Below are 21,511 nucleotides of genomic sequence, written 5' to 3' on the forward strand. Positions count from 1 at the left end.
TCCAATGATTCTGGCCAGGAAGGCGTATTGCGGCTATCTGTTAGGCCTTCCTGATATAAAATAAAAATAAAACTCGTGGTAGCATTTCAGCTGTCAGACAAAGCTATCAAAATCGTACGGAAAGCTGAATAAATATGAAATCGTATATGAAGACCACTAGTAGGCCTGAGAGTTAGGCTCGTGACGTCACACTGTGAGTCCAAAGCATTATTTTTTGACCCCGTTTAGCGCGGTGAGAGCGTAAAACGGTAGCGGACTGGTTTTAATTTTTTTGTCGAGTCCGACCTTCACACTGAGGTTCATTGTCGGGCAGGTGGTGTTGGATTGTGGCCTGGGGGCGCCACAATCGCCCGTCGAAGCGACCTTAATGCAGTCCGTGGAACGAACGGTGACGAAGCGCAAAAGTGAAACGAACCGATATAAATAAATAACAATAATGGTAATACACATATCTATACATCCGTATATGTACCTAACATAATAATAAAAACAACTTGCCAATTTCTCCTCGTTGGAACGCTTTCGTTTCTGGCCTCGACATTCGGATATTTTTAATATAAAACTTATACAGTAATAGTTTAAGGATTTATAATTTTTGATGTTCGCACCAGAGCACCGTCCATATGTGCAAATTGTGCAAATGACACGGCGGCTGTCCACGAACCAAAAAAAATCCTCGGGTCCCCTTTCATTATATTAAGTATTGTTTACTTCGTATGTATGTATCCTTCGTTCGTAGAAATCCGTGACGTCATCGAACAAATAATTCACTTTTTTCCGATTTAAAGGATTCGAAGTTCCCGGGGGCGTAGGCGCCGAGGGCGAAGCCCAAGAGCTCCGCCCCCTAGGGATCGCAGACACCGAGGACGGACAGACGCTGAGGGCGGAGCCCTAGAGGGCGCAGACGCTGAGAGCGGAGCCCTAGGGGGCGCAGACGCCGGGGGTGTACATATAATTTTTCATACGAGACTTACAATATGTTTGTTCGTGACAGTCAATTTAATAAAAAAAAACAAACGAGTATTCAAATAAATTTATATAAAATAAAACTATTCAAATAAATTTAATAAAATGTTAGACTATTAGATTAGTCATGTTTAAGCGGTTTATATTACAAATACCGAGCGAAGCCGGGTAATACAGCTAGTTATTACTATATGTGAAACCAAAAACTAAAAAACTATCTAAATGGTAAAAATATAGAGTGAAAAAAGAAAAAGTTATAGGCGTTTAAACAATTAAAATCTGACATAACGAGAGGGTGGCGAAAACGGAAAAAATGATCGGAATAGTGTGGATAAATCCGGCAATGTGGACAATAGACGTCACCAAGAACGATAATGGAGTATTTTCAAACGTGTCTATTACGATTATTTTTCACCATAGTAATGGTGGACTTCATTTCCACATATATTAATGACCAAACCGAGCAAAATGGCAAAGTTTGAAAACGATCGGATAAGAACCCAGACGAAAAAATCGAAAGCAAGCTAAGAAGAGGCTAGTAAAAAAGTAGCACGGGTTCAAATCCCACTAGTTTCTACTGGCCAGGCCTTGAATTTTTGACTTGGAGGTCCATCGTTTCGTATCAGAGTTTGCCAATTTATCTGATTTTCATTAAAAAACGGTTCCAGCAAATTGGCAACCTTACCCAAAAATCTCGCAAAATCTCGAGTTTTCAGCAATCTCGAATTTCGCTGAATTGTATAAAAAGCTGTAAACTTACAAGTTTGACCATAGATGTCTCTGTGGATGTTAATTGGTAAGTATTTACTTTGTATAATATTAATAAAACTTGTACAATGTACAATGTTTCTGGCCAGGAAGGCGTATTGGGATTACCTGTTAGGCCTTCCTTGGAAAAAAAAAAAAAAAATATATATATATATATATATATATATATATATATATATATATATATATATATATATATATATATATATATATATATATATATGTAAATATAAATATATCAATCTATGTACACTCATCATTACAGATCACTCTAATGCGACGATTGTACTATACAGATAAAAAAATACACCAAATCATATGTCATGCATCTACGTATGGTCAAACATCGTATAAAATACAATCAACAAATATTTATACAAAACGAATTTTTATACAATAATCATCCATAGAGACATCTATAGAGAAACCCAGCGAACCTTGAGATATAATATAGTAACTTAAGATTTTACGAGAGAAATGGAGAGGGAAAGCTAATTTTACAGGAATCGTTTTCAATGAAAATCAGAAAAATTGGCAAACTCTGATAGGAAACGATCGACCTGGAGTCACAAATCCAAGGTCTGGCCAGCAGCAACCAGTGTGACTCAAACTCGTGACCACACTGACCATAGCAAGATATGCTAACCACTAGTCCATGTTGTTTGTTATAAAACACCAATAGAAAAATTAATTAATCAATTAAATAAATTTTCAATAGATGGCGAGCTGAAGATTTTCTTCAGTCGAGGTCAACCCGGGGCTTGAATCTGAAAACCTCTCGGTGGTTAGCATTAACGCAACCATCGAGATATGAGTCGTTATATTTGAAAGTGGCGGAATTCCAATTTTCAGTTTAAAAAACACTATTTTTGTTCTACTTATAATACAAATTGTGTTTGATATGTCATAATAAAGGTATTACAGGCCACGAGTATATTTAAATACATATTGTGAAACGTTAAACATTATATTTAATGTTTTATGGAATTTCTTGGTGGTTTCTAGACTCGACAGCCCTGTCAATAACTTTTTTTTGAAAATTAGATCCATATCTTGAAACTGGCAAAATACTTGTGGTGTTTAAGAAAACTGGACCTCAGCGCCTTGTCCGTACAAACGTATTAGAATTCTCCCTTCCTCAATTATGGCACTAGAAAAAATATTTTTTAATATGCTATTTATATCCACCATAGGCATTTTTTTTTTGATTAATTAAAAAATCAAATAAATCAAAATATCAATTAATCAAAAAAATAAAAAAAATTGAAACATGCCTATGGTGGATATCCATAGCATATGAAATAAAGTAAAAATTAAAAACAAGGCGCTGGGGTCCAGCCCTCTTAAACACCACTAGTATTTTGCCAGTTTCAAGATTAAAGCAATTTTTTGCCTATTTCACGTATTAACTAACTTCACGAATTCGTGCACATATAATCATACATATACATACATACATATATGTATGTACAAGGAATATAAAAAAATTTGAAAACAGTTATTTTAAATTTATATGTCAAGCCAAGATGGCGTCTACGAGAAAGGGGAACAATAATAAATTATTATCATTGTGCTAAAGCGCGACACTTAACACTCGAATATGCCAAATCACAATTCGCACAATAACGGGAGAACCACTCGGCTGAAAAGGCAAAGTCGTTTTGTGCAAAACAACCGAAAACAAAAAACCGGAACCGGTTGTCGAGCATTTGCCGGACCGTTACTGATCCTCCCGATCAAATGTTGCCATTGTACAACCGATCAGTTCAATTTTAACACGCACACACACACACATTTACGTTCTCGTTCGGTTCAGTTGACCCAGTTTCGATATTTGCATCGCAAACACTTTTTGCTATCGATGCTCTCTTCGAACGAACGGGATTTGCATATAGCCGGTAGCTTGGTATTGTATATAGACTTCGCGTAGACCGCGTACTACAACCGGCACGGATCGCATCTGGAAAGTGGGACTGGTACATCAAAGTCCCGGAACCAGCAGTTAACACGCTCATAATGGCTCAAAGACGAGTCGCCAATCAATCATTTTGCTGTAAACCGCACTAAAATTGTACCAAGAACATTGCTCAATTTTATGTTTTGTATTTTCACTCAGTGCTCCTCAAAATTACATTTACAGATACACTGATTTTTTTAAGTAAAAATTTCTACGAGTACGATTAAGAGCAAGAACGTTACGGAAATATTTTTCAACCCTTTGAACGCTGACGAACGCCAATCCGCGTTTGCCTGCAAAGTCCATAAGCCTGCAAAATGCCGATAGGTGTTGTAAATTTTGCATGTACAAAGTAAACAAGAATACCACCTGCTAAGCCTTTAAAGGTAGCATTGAATAAAAATGCATTGAACATAGGTCGTATAATCCGTGTCATTCGTTTGTCAACGTTTATAAAGACTCTCTTACACCGGAAATTCTGAATTTATAAGCAAAGCCGAATTACTCGATGGAAATCACTAACTGCCGAGTATTTCTGATTGTGACTTGGAATTTAGATTATGAGCATTACATTTTAACAACAATAAAGAAGATGAAACTAGTTTTGGAAAAGTACATTCATTAATATACTTGTTTTGTTTATTTTACATTGTTGCAAGATATATTAGATAGTCTAAATACACCTTTACAAAACTCGAAATCCTCGACGGTAGTTATCTAGGGTTTGGATTAGCTACAATTTTTATACCTGCTTTCTATTGGATTTCTAAATAATTCTAGTTGGAAATGTTGGCGAAATTTTCAGCGTGGTGAGCTATCAACAGAAAAGACATCAGCACTCAAAGGGTTAAGGAAAAATATTTTAAGCATATGATTTTAATGATATTGTAACGTAGAGGTAAATAATTGATGCTCGTAGACCACTGGTTTATTACCACTAATTGCCTGATCGCGTATTCGTGCCAAAAAGGCCTCAACGTATACCAGGCTGTGTACAACAGCCAATAAGGTCTCATAAGGTCAATAAGTCATCGACCAATTAACTATATGTGATGAAAGTACACACTATGTATAAATATTCGGCGTATTTGTTCCGTACTTCATTTGGAGCCGGCTGGCCGACGGATTAAGACCAAAAAACTACCTCTACCACTACTCGCTGCGTCTTTCACTCCGATTTCGGAAACCCCTCTACACCTCCAAGCTACAATATTATAAATTATCATAGAAAGCAAAGTGCATGAAAGAAGAAAGACTGGAAGATGCAAAATCTTCCAAAAACAGTGGCTTGTCAGAAGTTCCAAAAGTTCTTTATACACGTAGTATCAAAAGTGCAGATATGTAACTCTGATGATCTCAAACCTTAACACTTGAAGAAGAACATTGAGATCATACATGAATATTACTTCACAGAGGCTGTTTGCTTGTTAAAACGAGCACTACCTTACAATTGCCACAATTACATATGTATGTTGTTGAACTCATCAAATGACTATTTACTTTCTATTACTTCCTCTTCAGAAGACAACGACACACCACTAGAGTGCCGCTCACTTTACGACGACAAACAGCAAAAGCATTTATATACAAAGCGAAGAGCCAACTCTTGAAATCAAGTACATAGGCTGTACGCAAAGTTTGGGAAACTTTGAACCGAGCAGACTTCAATTTCAACTTTATTGTTTTTAAAGCGATAAATTATGCTCCGAAACCTCAAATTATATTATGTATATTAATCTTCCCGCTCCATTCGCAATTCGCATGACCCATTTTGCAATATACATATGTACTCATATAATCACTTCCTCGGGAGCCATTCGCTTATAACAATAATTTGAATAGAACACAAGACTTAGTATAATACGTACGTACGACTAGGACACCTGACCCACTTTAAAAGTCAGAGTACTTTCTTTGAGCTCTCGGTGATGTCATATAGACCCGCTCACCTGATTGGTCACGGTGATTGGACAGAGATGTTCAACTTTCCGCCATTTTATTTTATTTACGTCCTCATAGAGCCGGGGAAAAAATTGTGACGTACATATTTAGAAGTACTTCTAGTCGCTGACTGTGCAAATTCTGTCTTACAATCAAAAGTTTCGGATCAATAGTTTCAAGTGAACAGATACTAGAGACGTGGTGGTGTAGTGGTGTAGTCCTTGTTTGGCAGTGTTCGTCACAATTGTCAAAGTTCAAAATTGACATTCGCATGGATGAAGAGATCCGGCTTTAATACTGTAATCTAATCTTATCTTTAGCAATTGACTAGTTATTTCTAATTGTATATATCAGTTTCAATTGGCAAACAATGTCCTATGTGTATTAGAATTAGCATTGATTAACTTGACTGAATCTTTTGGCATTATGAAAGCTTCAGCGCCATTTTTCTGGGTTGCATTTCGGTGAATGCATGCATGCAGCCGCGTCGTTTGCAACGATTTGTAGCGGAGCGCATTTTGCTTAGCATGTTGAAAGATAAATATTGTCGATTGCATTTTGATTGAGGTTGATACTCTTCTGTAACTTCTTCTGTAATATAAACTGAACTTAACTCATTCAATATGTATATGGGAAATTTCCAAGTCTTTTTAAAATAATTTAGGGTTACGTGTTTTGCCATTAAACACATACACAAAGTTTATTCTTGAGATTGCGGTGGCTCGCTATATGACATGGTCGAGTTCGGTCCCCTTCCTGCCAGTTGGGACCAACTCAGCCGTGTTCAGAGTTGCTACTATCACTTCGTTTTCGGCCGTCATAATAAACCATCGTGCATTAACAAGCCAGCCGTCTCATTCGTTCCATCCCCTAAAAGATCATGTCTCACTCCTCATTACCGGGTTGACACGATGCGAGTAGTTTGGATCAAGTATCTTGGAGTGGATATCAACGTTCAAAAACGGTTGGATCACCTGTTGCTACGCTGCGAGTAGCTTCCATGTTACCCAACCAAGCTAATTGGTCCAAGCTACTCGTATCGTGCCAACCCGGTATAAGACTCCAGTCGGACCACACATCTTATTTATACCCAACAAAATCAAAGATACTTCAAAATTCAGATTATATCGAGGTTAATTTAACACATTTGACTGACTTGGGTTGCTATTCACCATTTTGGTAAAGGCGACCTTTATTGTTGACATACCTATATAGGTAAGTTTATCAATTTCGATTAAGTCGATTGGATCGGACCGGTGACGTTACATACAAGTGATTTACTTTGCATCTGTTTTAATTGCAAGTTTAAAATTTAAATTTAAACGCCTTTCTCACACCAGTATTGATATTGTTTATGGGTATGGATATGGCCACGGGAACGTAAAGAAGATCTTTGGAGCTCGACTTGGAGTCACAAACCAGAGTCTCGCCAGCAGCGGGACGCTAGTGGGACTCGTACCCGTGACCACTATCCACGAAAGCATCATTTATTCACTTATTCATTTATAGTTTTGGACCATTGTGGCATTACAGAAGGAACCTAATACGCCACAATGTCCTACATTTGAAAAAGAGAACACAAAAATAAAATACATGCATAAAATAAAATAAAAAAAGCAAAAGCAGAAAAACATGATAAAAAAATAGTTAACGAAAAAATATACATAAAAATGAAGATAAGGTGAAAAAATCAAATAAATAAAATCCTGAAATCCTATTCTTAGTTTCACAATGAATATAAAGTGAGTATAATATTTATTTAAACATTAGTTTGGACCATTGTGGCATTACAGGAAGAAGCAAATGGGCCACAATGGCCTCCATAAGAAAATAAGAGGGAAAAATAAAAAAATAAAATAATAATAATAGTAATAATTCATAGATTAAAATGAAATAAAAGGTAAAAGCAGAAATATACTATAAAACAAAATAAAAATAGTACATATAAAATCACAGCGAGGCCCAAATGGAAGAGAGTATATTAAGATTCCACTCATACATCACATTTAAATTAAGAAAATAATGATGAGCACAGCTTACCAGACAAATATGTTAAAATAATATCCGATAATCTACGCTTACCAAGGTGGAAAATATCGCATTCAAGCACTAGTAGTTAGTATGATATATGCTAACCACTAGTCCACGGCGTTTCTGAACTTGGTTTTCAGTATTTTAACTATATGCCATTAATGATTCGAACTGAAATTTCTACTTTTCACAGTTCAGACTTTCTACAGAACATATTTCTCCTGGCTTAGCGACTTGCTTGTGTGCAGAAAGTCACCTGCATCGTCACCTTGCTGTGTCCGTGCACTAGCCTGACATGCTTCGTCACTTGCGTCATGTGCGGCGACCTTGAGAGAAAAACTGTATTTTTCCAAGCTGACTGCACATGTTCCACAATTTTCGTGCACAATAGCCGAGTCACGAGCTAACGAGGAGTATATACATACATACATATATGTACACACCATGCCGCCCGTGACTTTGCGAAAATTCGTCGATATAGAAAGTGGCGAATTAACCGATTCGTTTTGACCGGTTAATTGGAGTCGAGCTGGTTACGCGGTTGAAAACGCCTGCAATTAACTGTCAGAAAGAAAGTACGTGGTGGCAGTTCAAGTTCTTTGTCAGTTCTCGGCCGGCGGGTTTGCTTCTACCACGCGTTCAACTCCATTCTCTTGGCAACTTCTCCGATTATAATTATTACCTATATATATATATATGAACATACATATATATATACATATATTACATTCGGTATAATATATAGGTAGTATAATTCGAGTGTTGAAAGGTGTACGTTTGTGTTTTGCTCGGTCGACTTTTCACCGTTATGTCTTCTTCCTCTTATCGTTAAATCGCTCTGCTCCTCGTTTAACGGCGTCGCATCGACTACGAATTAAACGGTTATAATTGTATGTGTGCGTGTGCTCGAGAATTTTAATATCTGTGTGAAACCTGCTTTAGTATTCAGACCTTTCCATTCTAGAAGCCCTACTTGTCTATTATATGAAAACATTTTGAATTTCATCATGTATGTAAATATAAACCTTAAAATGCTTGGCTTGGTTTGAAATACATACATACATGCAGTTATACATTGACCGGGATGTGTTTGAGTCGTATTTTTTTTTAATTTTAAATATACATGCATGTCCCTTAGAAGTACAAAAAATTGTTTGTACTTCTGAAGGACATATCATTATATAACCAGTGGTGTAGTCAGGCCAGGTCCAATTACTTCTATTTGAGCCAGGTCGCCGCCCTGATACTTTGATATAAAAATTGTTTTTCGAGTACAATTAAAAAATATTTTTGCTTATATTTCATATAAAATGTTGTATATCAAATATTGTGAACAGACTATCGTTTTAATATTTGGTGACTACAACCCCTCACTCAAATGCCCATTTGAGTGCAGAAAAAAATTTAAAAACAGCCCAACAACAACCCATTGAAAAAATTATAGACACTTTGAATAATGCCGAAATCGAATCATCTAACAAAATATTCAGAACTGTATATTATATTGCAAAAAATATTAAGCCTTACTCAGACCATTTTGATTGACTTTTCAAGTTAATTAGTGTTTATATATTAAGTACGGGGGAGGGGGGTCGTAAAAATTAAACACCGCCCTGGTACTTTTTTATTTAGCACTACACCACTGTATATAACAGATACTTTAATTGATTATTTTTAACATGCTTAATAATATTAAAGCCATTGTGGAAATTGCACATTCCTTCAAAGACCCAAAATGTGTGTCTTTAAAAGTCAATGAACTTCACATTAATAATAAACAAAGGTACCATTTATCGGCCCGGCAAATAAAAAGAATGGCCCTCTCTAAAATAGCTCGCACGACAGATTCGGTTTTCGCCCAGCAAATCAAATGTCAAATGGGTTGCCAGTAACAAAAATAAAATTTGACAAAAATAAATACCGACCCTAACAACCTAATCTTAAATGAATAGAGCCAACCCTAACACAACCTAACCTAACCTAGCCCTAAATTAAATAAGTGTTTAAAAACCCAGTGAAAATGTAACTGGTTATGGTTTCACTGAAACGTCAAATTTTAGTTTTGTTACTGGCAGCCCGTTTGACGTTTAATTTGCCGGGCGAACGCCGATTCTGTCGTGCGAGCTATTAATTTGACATTTGTCGTGTAATTTATTTTACAGCCGTGCCAAAAATATAATCCCATAAATAAACACATTTGACTGGCTCGGATTGCTAAGCGCCATTTTGAATCGAATCTAATTAGTAAATGTGATTGTTTACATTTTTAATTGTTGACATGCGTTTATCATTTGCAATATTAATTTTCGAGCAAGTCAATTGGACAACACGCGGTCTACTTCACATTAGTAATAATTTATTAGCACCACTAGTCTAATCTAATCATGTAGTGCTAAAATTATGTCAATTAAACGTTTTGGTCGATCTATAAATAGATCCTAAATGGCTTGTTTTTGTTTGGTTTATTATTGAATAAAATCAATAGCTGAACGACCGTATTTTTCCTTGAAGGAAAGGTCCTTCAGATTCCATTCGTTGGGGAAAGGGAGGGGGTGGCCTCATTTTGATTATTTTAAAAGTAAACTCCTTAAGGCAATCTCCTTAAAACATATAAAAGTATACTTTTATTAGTAGGCAACTACACTTAAGATAAGAGTGACAATTTTAAAATACGATGGTCAAAGTTGTACAAAGTGTTGATCCAATTTGTACAGCACTCGATCTAATTAACACGCTAAATAAACAAACGCAACCCACAGTCCGTAGTCTGTGGGTTAAAAAAAAAAGTGAAACGTAAACGTGCGACTAGTGCACGATACAAGAGTGACACAAATTATCCACGTGACCCTAATCTATCCACGAGATTTTGTTCGAATTCTTCTCCCGAGCATTTGCTTGCACGCGAATTTTTCCCAAAGTCAAACTGTCATCCTTACTTGATTAGGTTCCGTAGTGGCACCGTTACAAAATAGTTCAACTGGAACCAACCGAAGAATTAGAAATGAGCCTTTTCTGAGGATAGTCAACTTACTCAAAAGTTACCTATCTACATACATACATACATTCTACATATGTAAATATCAGGGTGAAAATCTTGCTACTTTTATCGCAAACCACTACTTACGTGTGCGCAGGATATATAGGGATTCGGTATAATTCACCTTTTCCCCTTGTATTCTACTCTCGCTCATGTACATATGTAAGTAAGGCTGGACGAAAAAAGCAGGGAGAATTTCTCCGCACGCCACTGATACATATGTATTTCTATGACTTGAAAGATCTGCACAAAGGGTACTAAATAATATTTCGCCACTTCGCTATTAACATTCAAGTCAAATTCAAATTTTTAATTACGTAATCCAAGGACTTTGGGACTTCAGCATTTGAATTTTTTAGTTAAATCGTTATTTTTGACTCATTTGTAGCTTGCGATCCATTTATTATATTCAAGTTAATTTAAAAACCCCAATGAGTTTATTATCTCTATATTTCAAACATGTATAGACATAAAGCCATCAGTATGGCTCGGTGGTTGCGTTTATGTTTAGCACTGAAAGGTTACCGGGTTCGATCTCGTGCTTATCTTTAATGCTGCTGGTTAGACTTGGATATTTGTGACTCCAGATCGATTTATGTGCAATGTGTAAAAATGTATGCACAAATCTAAATCCATAGATGTCTCTATGGATGAATTCATTAATCAATTAATTGTTAATTACGTGTCCTTCAGCCTCTCGAAATACAGTGATTTATATAATAAAAAAAATGCTGCAATGTTTGTAATTAATTTTCTAGTAAGGCGCATCAAGTTTCCCTTTTAGGCCTTCCTGGTATATATCTATGTAAAATAAATAAATAAATAAAAGTAAGTCGCCACCCTCAATAAAATAAGATTAGCCTCCACAAAGATAAAATTTCAGCAGCATAATGAAGTATACAAGTATCATTAGTACTGAGACTATAAAATAAAATACCTAGGTGGACTGCTAAACTTAATCAGTTTAAACGTTTATTGTTAAATCTCGTCACTTAGGTAGGAAAGTTTTGTTGTTTTTTTTTATATACTCGCATGTGTAATTTTTAATTGAATTTATTTCGAAGAATTATTATCTCCTTAGAACAAAAAGCTCACACGGTTTTTACAAGCCTTGTTTCATTATCATAGATCGAAGAATTTGCCAGGAAGAAGTTCATCGGTGAAAAGTCCACCAGTGCTATTGGTGTAAAGTCCGAACGTTGTGATTGTAATTTGGTGTTGTGATTTTGATTTAGGGGTGGCTGTGGCTATGTGGATGAAGTTTTGGAGTAGGGGCTGGTGAGGGGGCCATGCCCAGGGGGCTGCGCCCCACCAGCCCCCGGCGCGGCGCTGCGTGTCGTCTACTCATCGTGCTGTTCGTGTTCGTGCGTCACACGTGCGCCGTAGAAGGTAAGTTTTCACGCACGTACGCCCCTCTCCTCACTTTCTTTTCCGCGGAGCGAATGTATAACAATGCCCAATATTTTTCTTCGTTCATATGCGTCTTGCACCATCAATGTGCCTACATGCATTTGAGCAAATTGTAAGTTTGGCCTAGTGAACTGTATAATTGTCACTTTAGAATGAGGTTCTATGACAACTATTGCGTTGGATGTGTGTCAGTGTCTCCATTGTTTACTTAAATCGTTAGTACTCTTCATTTTTTGACAAATGTTACAAACTATCATAGTGAAGTTCAATTACTTAATAATAATCTATATCTATCTATACATACATATAAAAATTAATGTCTGTGTGTGTCTCGAATAGGCTCCTAAACCACTGAACCAATTACGATGGAACTTTCAGGATTTGTTGTATGCATGTCCGGGAAGATTACTGTGAAAATAAAACGGGAAAAAACGGGAACGGAAATGGGTGTCATTGCAACATGTTCGTTGCCTGCATTTTTCCGGCAAATGGGAACGGGAACGGGAATTGCATGCGCTATTGTGGCGTTGCAACCCATGCCGGGTTCAGCTAGTATATAGTCTGTCTGTCTGTGTGTCTCGAGTGGGCTCCTAAACCACTGAACGATTACGATGGAACTTTCAGGATTTGTTGTATGTACGTCCGGGAAGATTACTGTGAAAAAACCTCTTAATAATAATATTCGTAATTACGATATTACTGACGCGAAAGTAAAGCTATCCCATCCCGCCTTCAACGCACTCACGCCTACGCCACGAGAACGGGAACGGGAATTGCACGCGTTATTGTGGCATTGCAACGCATGCCGGGTTCAGCTAGTAATAATATATATAAAAAGAGACGCGATGTAAATATGTATGTGTGTATATTTGTATGTTTATGGCAGAACGTGGGAACAGTATGGAGAGCCAATCACAGCTGAGTATTCGAGAGGCGGGGAAGCGTGGTAGTGGGGAAGACGGGGAGGGGGGTGTGGAACATAACTCGCATTTGCGATGTTCGGCCAACACATACACACATACACTTACTCGCGGGTGACGCACGAGGGCGCCGGGGGGCTACCGACTTTTGCTTCAATTCCAGTTCCCATTTTTTGCTTCAGTTCCGGATCCCGATTACTGTTTCGGTTCCGAACTTAGGGACCAATAGGAATTGAAATCTACATAAAGTTTGTCTACAGACAATGTAAATGAAATGTTTTGAACATTTAGTTTTGTAGACATTTACATAGTGTAAAATATTTCATAATTACAATACTATTGTGGTGCTTATTATTTTTATTTTTTTATTACATATGTACATACATTAAAGTGCCATGACAGGCATTACTCCAAGACAACACATATGTTTGGATTATTTTTGTACATAGAATATGTAGCGGCTCTACGACATGGTCGAGTTTCGGTCACATCCTGCGAGCTGGGACCAACTCGACCATGTTGCTCGCCACTGATCTACTTCCTTCCCAACCGTCATAATAAACAGTCGTGTGTATATACACACCGTCGTTTCATTCCCTACGCCCCCATAAATAAAATAGAGACATCTACATATAAACAATCAACAATTTTTTTGATACACAACAAATTTTTGAGAAATACATTATATGGGTAGCATATTTTTATAAGATTCGACAAATTTGAGATTCTAATAAGACAAACTGAGGGGGAGGATGCCGATTTATTGGATCCGTCACAACAATCAAGCTAGAATAATCAAAAAATTCTATGAGGAGACGGCCGATCTGTGAATAACCACAAGATCTCGCCAGCAGCGTATTTGGCTGGGACTTAAGCCCACGACCTCTCTACTGGTATGTAATAGCTCTACCAGTGCACTACGCTGTGGCTATTTATTTTCTAACGCATAAAAAGTTTCTACCATAAAAGCTCGAATTGTTGTAGATCCACTCCTTTTGCTTCCATAGAAGATTTATTACATCACACACTAAATGTATGTAGATTAGTTCACAGATTTACAACTGCCTTGTTTCCATTAATTTTAAAGTCAAGCACTTCAATGGGAACACACTTCTTCGTCTTCATTGTTCGGGTTTTCTCAAAGTTATTTCCGCGAATAACCACGATTTGCTTGTTTTCAACTCGTAGCCGTGTTAACAACGGTTCAAACGTCAAACATTTAAGCAGTCCTCCGAATCCTCATTAAAAAGTTTAGCCCGTCACTTGTTGGACTTTGACACTTGCGAGGAAAATCTCGTTGGTTGTTTGTGCACGCCTGAAAACACTCAAAACTGTTGAATTTCGACCGGGTTGGGTGTATGGAAATAGCTCGCGACGAATCAAATTTTGCTACGCCCAGCGCGGCATCACCAGAATAATTGCATAGAAAGTGTCCGAGACACACTGAAAAAAACAATTTCATAACCTACATCGTTAAATCAAACGACTATTACATATTTTGAAGGTCGCCAGCTGCGTTTTCCTTCGGGGCTGAGAAACTGGGGCAAGCAACCAATCAGCGTCCGGGGCCCGTGAAAGTCAACGGACCACAACCCGGAAGTGAACCTTTAATCGATAAATCAAAATCTTCGATGGAGTTCACCACGATTTGCACACCCGAGATACCACTGCATCTTAGAGGAAAAACCAGCCAAACCTTACACGACATGAAGATTTTACAAATGTACTCTGGCGTCCAATGAAGACAAGTATACGTCGAGCACTGCCTGCTGAACGTCCTCTTTATGGCTTCCAATCCCGGGATCCCGGTGTATTCTGGTACCATGAATCCCGTGCTGTGTGAATACCGGGATTACGGTGCTGGCAGAAATTTCTTTAAAAATATTATTTTTACAAAAATAATAAGGAAAAAACCTAAAACAACATTTTATAATGAAAAATGGTGGAATGAACAATGACAGTCATAGTCCATTTGTTTGCTCTGATCCGTTTGGACGCCGGCTTGCCGTTTCCACGAAATTGTATGAAAGGCTTGAATTGTGTCACAGATGTACATCACGTTTCATTTTCATCTCACCAAAGGACGGCGATAGTGTAAATGATGCGATGCCAATTTTGGAGAGAATGTGAAGACGAAGAAGATTGAAATCCTAGTTCAGGACTCGGGAAATGGACGGGAGTGCATGGGAACGCCGCTTCCTTTCGTGAAATCCAGAAATTTAGCTCTCCCTCTCGTGAAAAATATAATATTTCCGTACCCTTTCGAACACTTAAAATACCATTCAACCTTGCATGTCACTCTGATGAGAAAAAAACTCATCTCACACAAAGATGTCAAATTTATTATGAATACATAATATTTATATATATGTATATATACATATGTAGGGGAGAAGTACCATGAAATGAATATTGTTTTTTAACAATAGCAACACTGCAAAACTCCGAAAAGGACGGCCCTTTCCTGGAAAAAAAGCAAAGCATCCTGCTTTTGAAATTCGGGTTTCTTAGATTTATTCTATTCTTTGATATTTCTATTCTTTCAAATATTGAAACAATTAAAAGTTTTGTAAAATTTTCTAATTTTTTTCATTTCACTAAATAATATTGAAATGTTATGGTCAATGTTTAATAAAAGTTTATATCTTAATGATATTGTTTTAAATATTTACCGATAAATATAAATTAGATAGAACGAAAATACGACATTGTAAACGAAACACACACATAAACAGAAACAAATTTTTCACATATAATTTCAATGGCCCTTTCATGGAAGGGGTTTCCACGAAAGGGCCAAAATTATTTTTTTAAATCCTCTGCATACGAAACCGTAATAATAACAGTGTTCGATACGAAAAATGTTTCAGAGACGAGATATGACTTTTCTTGTAGATCGATGCCCAGTGAACACGAATCTGGTAATAAAAAGTGTTGATTGGCTCGAAATTCGGAGATATTCGGAGATGTATATGTCTATATCTTGGTGTTGTTCGGTCGATTTCTCAAAATCTGTTAATTTCCTGTTCAAAATGAATATTGCAATCTACAGTCGGGTATTTTATCTTTCATTTGTAGTACTTTTCAGCTTTCAGATCTCTCTAAGTAGTCGTCCAGTTCAAATTAAAAGTCAAAATTACGTATTTTCACTTGGGATTTTTTCCCACTGGTAATACTATATTATATTGAGTATTTTCTACTGAAACATGTTTATTAGGATAGTGTTCTGGCCACACTATTTTTTGATTTCGTTTAAAAGGGTTAATTGGATGTGTGGTGAATTTTAAACCGGTAAAATTGCGAGAAAAAAAGCTCGTACTAGTGTATACTCGTATTTACACGAATCTGAATTGAATTAATAGGGATAATATATTAAATTACCTTTATATGAGAATTAAATAAAATTCCACTTAGAAAAATCATACTTCGACTATTCTTGTGTATTAATAACAAAAATTCTATTGATAACTGGCTTACCTCGATAAAATAAACGAATCGTGTTCACTGGGCATTGATCTATAAGAAAAGTCAATTCTCGTTTCTGAAACATTTTAAAAGTCGTCATTTGTCGAACAGTGTAATTTAAGATGTTTTTTTATCAATTTCCCTTCCTAAAAGTTATTTTTGTTTAGTTAATATATTTTTGAATTTTAGATTGATTAAACGGTATTTATGAATCGATTTATAAAAATGGCCCTTTCATAGTACTTCTCCCCTACATATAAAGACTATTAAAGATACTCTTCTTCGAACAGTGGCCCATTGAGCACATATTCTTCCCCCGGACTTTTTAAAACATTCGAAAAAAAACTCACACCATGAAACACTCACAATTTTCACTCAAAAATTCATATGATTCCCAATCAGGTAGATATTTGAAGGAATGTTTCTAAGGTCTCCCCCCCCAAATCATTGTTATTTAAGCAAGCCTCAACGAATCTGAAACTGCAACCAAGACTACATATTTCCGATGAAGATTTTTTTTTTATTCTTTCAGGCATACACAGTGTTTTGTCTTCCGACTACATCAGCTTAATCGCGAAGTTTACATCATAGGTTCAGTCGAATATCTTTGCAAAGCACTGTCGTAAGTTTGCGGGCTTGACAATATGATGCCCTAAATACACCACTATCACACTTCCTGGTTTCTAGATCGAATTTCACATCCAGTGCCGGCTTTGTGTGTTTTCACAAATTTTCACATATGCCCGCCTAGACACGCAGAGAGAGAGAGGGAAATAGAGACAAGAGCCGGTTTTCTAAAATGGAAAAAGTGCAGTGTCGCCGGCAAAAAAAAGTGGTCGTTCGTGTGCGCGTACGTGCGAACTGTAACTATTACTATACCTATAATATTACCCTAACTGGAGCACAGAAGGGAAAGTAAACGCGTTCTAGAAAGTCCAGCGCCAGTTCCCATCCAACCCATTATTCGACCGGTATGACCTGACCTGCGATTCTCGTCAATTTTTACAAAAATTTCTAAAAAGCAAACATTAATTTTCCGCCACGCTCTTCCAGAGCTAGGTGACCCCGTTTTAATTGCTCGCCAAAAACAGAAGCGATCGTCTTCGGTGAGAGCGTGACAAATGTGACTTCAATGCGTGGGTACTCTTAGTATATCGAAGCTCAATTTCAGTTCCCACTCGTTTTCACTCTGAATATATTACATACATACAAATATGTAATAGCCCAATTCCATCTGTTTGTTTTTACTAACGCTATTAGATACAAAATACGATATAAAAACCAGAGAAAAAAACTTTGCCCTGGGTAGGTCTCGAACCCGTGATCCTCCTACTGATAACTCGAATGCGTCATCGTTGGGTTAATCACGGATTAGAATTCGGCTGTAAATTAATAATATATGCTTTTTCCTTACATTTGTATACATATATATATATATATATATATATATATATATATATATATATATATATATATATATATATATATATATATATATATATATATATATATATAGAGAAATATTTTAAAGACCTTGCATTGAATTATATTGTAATAATATGTATTACATAGTTGAATAAGAAATGACTATAAAATTCTTCAATTCATTGTTGAATATAAATTAATATCTTCATTACCGATTTTCTTCATAGTTATCCGAATTTTATTCGTTACTTACTAGCCTCTTCTTACTTCACTTACCTTCTCTTAATTACTTCCTCTTCGTCTGACGAAATTTGGGTTCTTTTCCACACTCTTCCGATCGTTTCCGAAACTTTGCCATTTTGCTCGGTTTGGTCATCAATATATATGGAAATCAAGTCCGCCATTGCGATGGTGAAAAATAATCGTAATAAACACGTTTGAAAATACTCCATAATCTTTCTCGGTGACGTCTATTGTCCACATTGCCGCATTTTTCCACATTTTTCCGAACGTTTTTTCCCTTTTCACCACCCTCTCGCTATGTCAGATTTTAATTGTTTAAACGCCTTTAACTTTTTCTTTTTTCACTCTATATATTATAAAATTTTTATACATAAAACGTGCCTTTTAAATTTATTTTTTGTGTTTTTGTCTCAATATATTATTCGTCAACATAAAATTTCAAGAACTGTCATGAAATTTATTGTTTAAAAATTTAAGGGGGGGGGGGCTGAAACCAATCTGCCTAGGAGCGAGCCATATAGGAACCATATACCCTCGGGCCGGGCCTGGCTGGCGGTTCGGTTCAATCAACCGAGCTATATAATAAATTTTCATTCAATTAGATCAAACGTTATTCAGATCTGTATGTTCGTAGAAGTGTATGTCTCAAGTCTTGTTCGTATTAATCTCAATTCACATTACATAATAAATTGTTGCTCGACTATAAGCAGTGTTTTCTTCTGCAGGAATTCTGGGATTGGGCGCTCGCCTGGTGCAGGGTGCTCTAGGTTTACCCCAATCATGTGTACATTCGGGATCACCACGGGCATGCTCGTTAGCACTAGCATGCTGGATGCGAGGAGGAATACGTGCCCCAGGATGCGGAGACGGTTGGCTCTTCTCGTGCTGCGTGCTCGATTCACCAAGTCCAGACTATTCAGAACTTCAAGACAACTTCATACACAAGTAAAACTCTAAGACATATTCACTCCACATATTAAACTCTGGAAAATTCAGAACATTCTTACCTGAATTCAGTAGTCTAAGCACAATTGCTATCCTCATCTAGCCCTCCGCAAGTCGCAACTTACAAATGGGACCCATTAGAAGACAAACACATCTGGCGCAGAAGGACGATGATACCTAGCAACGTTTTCAGGCGTAGAATAGACGATGACTATGATGAAGTAAATCAATCATACTTTGCAATCTCAATAAGAAATATGCATCAAAAAATATTAATTTGTCAACAAATTTTAGGAAACCGACTGTGGAGTTGCAGGAGGTGGAGCATCAGACAACATTCTCCAAAAACGCATAATAGGGGGGAGAGCAGCACAGTTTGCAGAATTTCCGTGGCAAGCTCACATCAGAATCGGGGATTATCAATGCGGTGGAGTTCTAGGTATTTATTGTTATTATATACACCTGATTTTGGGGATGTTTCAAAACCATTTTAACAGATATCATATTAAAGATGTGTACAATTCAGTCTTATAAAGTGTTGGGTGTAGAGGAAAGGAACCGACCTGGAATGGTGAAGGATGAGTTAAGGTGGGCATTCTGGTAGAGATTTGTCCGCCGTAGACATATTTCAAAGGGTCAGTTATTGCGTCTTTAACCCTTTGAGTGCTTAAGTCTTTTCTGTTGAAAGTCCATCACGCTGAAAATTTCGCCAACATTTCCAACTAGAATTATTTAGAAAGCCAATAGAAAGCAGGTATTAAGTTGTAGCTAATCCAAACAAAACCTAGATAACTACCGTCGAGGATTTCGAGTTTTGTAAAGGTGTGTTTAGTCTCTCTAATATATCTTGCAACACTATAAAAGAAACAAAATAAGTCTATTAATGAATGTATTCTTCCAAAACTAGTTTCATCTTATTCATTGTTGTTAAAATGTAATGCTCACTATCTAAATTCCAAGCCACAATCTAAAATACTCAGCAGTTAGGGATTTCCATCAGGTAATTCTGCTATGCTTATAAGTTCAGATATTTCGGTGTAAACCAGTCTTTATAAACATTGACACGGATTTCACGATTCATGTTCAATGCATTTTTTTTCAATGCTACCTGGAAAGGCTTAGCGGGTAGTATTCTTATTTATTTTTACCTACTGAAAAAACAACGCCTATCGGCGTATTTCAAGCCCATGGACTTGTTGGCTAAACGCCAATCAGCGTTGGTCAGCATTCAAAGGGTTAAGGTGGGCATTCAAGCAAAGATTTGTCTGTCATAGACATCTTTCGAAGGGTCAGTTATTGCGTCTTTAGGCAAATGTCGTAGCCATGAATATCACATTTAGAAGAAAGCTCCCCATGTAATGAATTACACAGAAGGCTTATATTCTTATTATGATTTTTTAGTGTCCCGTTGGTTCGTGGCAACTGCCGGTCATTGTGTCCAGCGAGCAAGAGCCAAAGACATAGCAGTCTGGCTTGGCGCTCTTGACACTAGGGCTCAAGCTCCTCCAGCTGAAAGACACAAGTCAGTAACTTACTTAAAATTACATCATACGTATGCTTTGAGATATACAACACAAAATAGTTACAGGGTCAGCCAGAAGATAGTTCATCCGCTGTTCAGATACAGGATAACTCAACCGGACCGTTACGACTTGGCATTGCTGCTGCTATCGAGGCCGGCAGTGCTCGGGACACATGTGCTTCCGGTATGCTTGCCAAGTCCATCGTGGAACTCCTTAGAATATAACAATGTGGGACAGGTATGGATCAGATCAATATTTGAGATATGTTGTATATGTATTTATTTACCTTGAGGGAATGTATTTTAGGAGTTAGGAGACAGCGGAGATTCGGAATGGGGATTCAACGGTCCATTGGCGGGAAGGACAGCTCTCGTGGCAGGATGGGGTAGCACAGGACATGGATCTGCCCCGAGAGGCACTCATAGACTTAGATCGGCTATTGTTCCTATACTTAGTAAGTGATAGAACTCAGGTCATTCATTGATTAGATTTGATTCTAAAATGTGTCAATTAATTAAAAAAAAATACTATGTGCAGGCACTGAAGAATGCATCATGTGGCATAGGAGTAAACAAATATCAGTGGAAATTCACTCGGAAATGATATGTGCAGGACACTCAGATGGACACCAGGACGCTTGCCTCGGTAATTCAGTTTCTTCAATGATCAAACGTATTATATTGTATTAGGTGAAATTTAAACTATTAAACTTGCAGGCGATTCTGGAGGTCCATTGGTGATCATGAAGGATGGACGGTACTATCTCGTCGGGATAACCAGTGCAGGCTTCGGTTGCGGAATCGATCACCAACCCGGCATTTACCACAACGTTCTAGTAACCAGTCCTTGGATAAAACACATCATATGGAAATGAACATAT

General features: G+C 37.1%; 1 protein-coding gene across 1 annotated transcript; it reads left to right on the top strand.

Annotated features, from left to right (window-relative positions):
• The first annotated feature begins 16,848 nt into the window (after window positions 1-16,848).
• LOC143915626 (serine protease 33) lies at window positions 16,849-21,505 on the top strand. The gene is made up of 10 exons (XM_077436336.1): window positions 16,849-16,897; window positions 17,756-17,854; window positions 18,889-19,108; window positions 19,212-19,329; window positions 19,403-19,547; window positions 20,510-20,630; window positions 20,697-20,827; window positions 20,957-21,085; window positions 21,169-21,276; window positions 21,348-21,505. The coding sequence occupies exons 1-10, from the start codon at window positions 16,849-16,851 to the stop codon at window positions 21,503-21,505; spliced, it is 1,278 nt and encodes a 425-aa protein (XP_077292462.1).
• The last annotated feature ends 6 nt before the right edge of the window (window positions 21,506-21,511 follow it).

The sequence above is a fragment of the Arctopsyche grandis genome, chromosome 8 (genome assembly GCF_051622035.1).
Source record: "Arctopsyche grandis isolate Sample6627 chromosome 8, ASM5162203v2, whole genome shotgun sequence".
NCBI classification, from domain to species: Eukaryota; Metazoa; Arthropoda; class Insecta; order Trichoptera; family Hydropsychidae; genus Arctopsyche; species Arctopsyche grandis.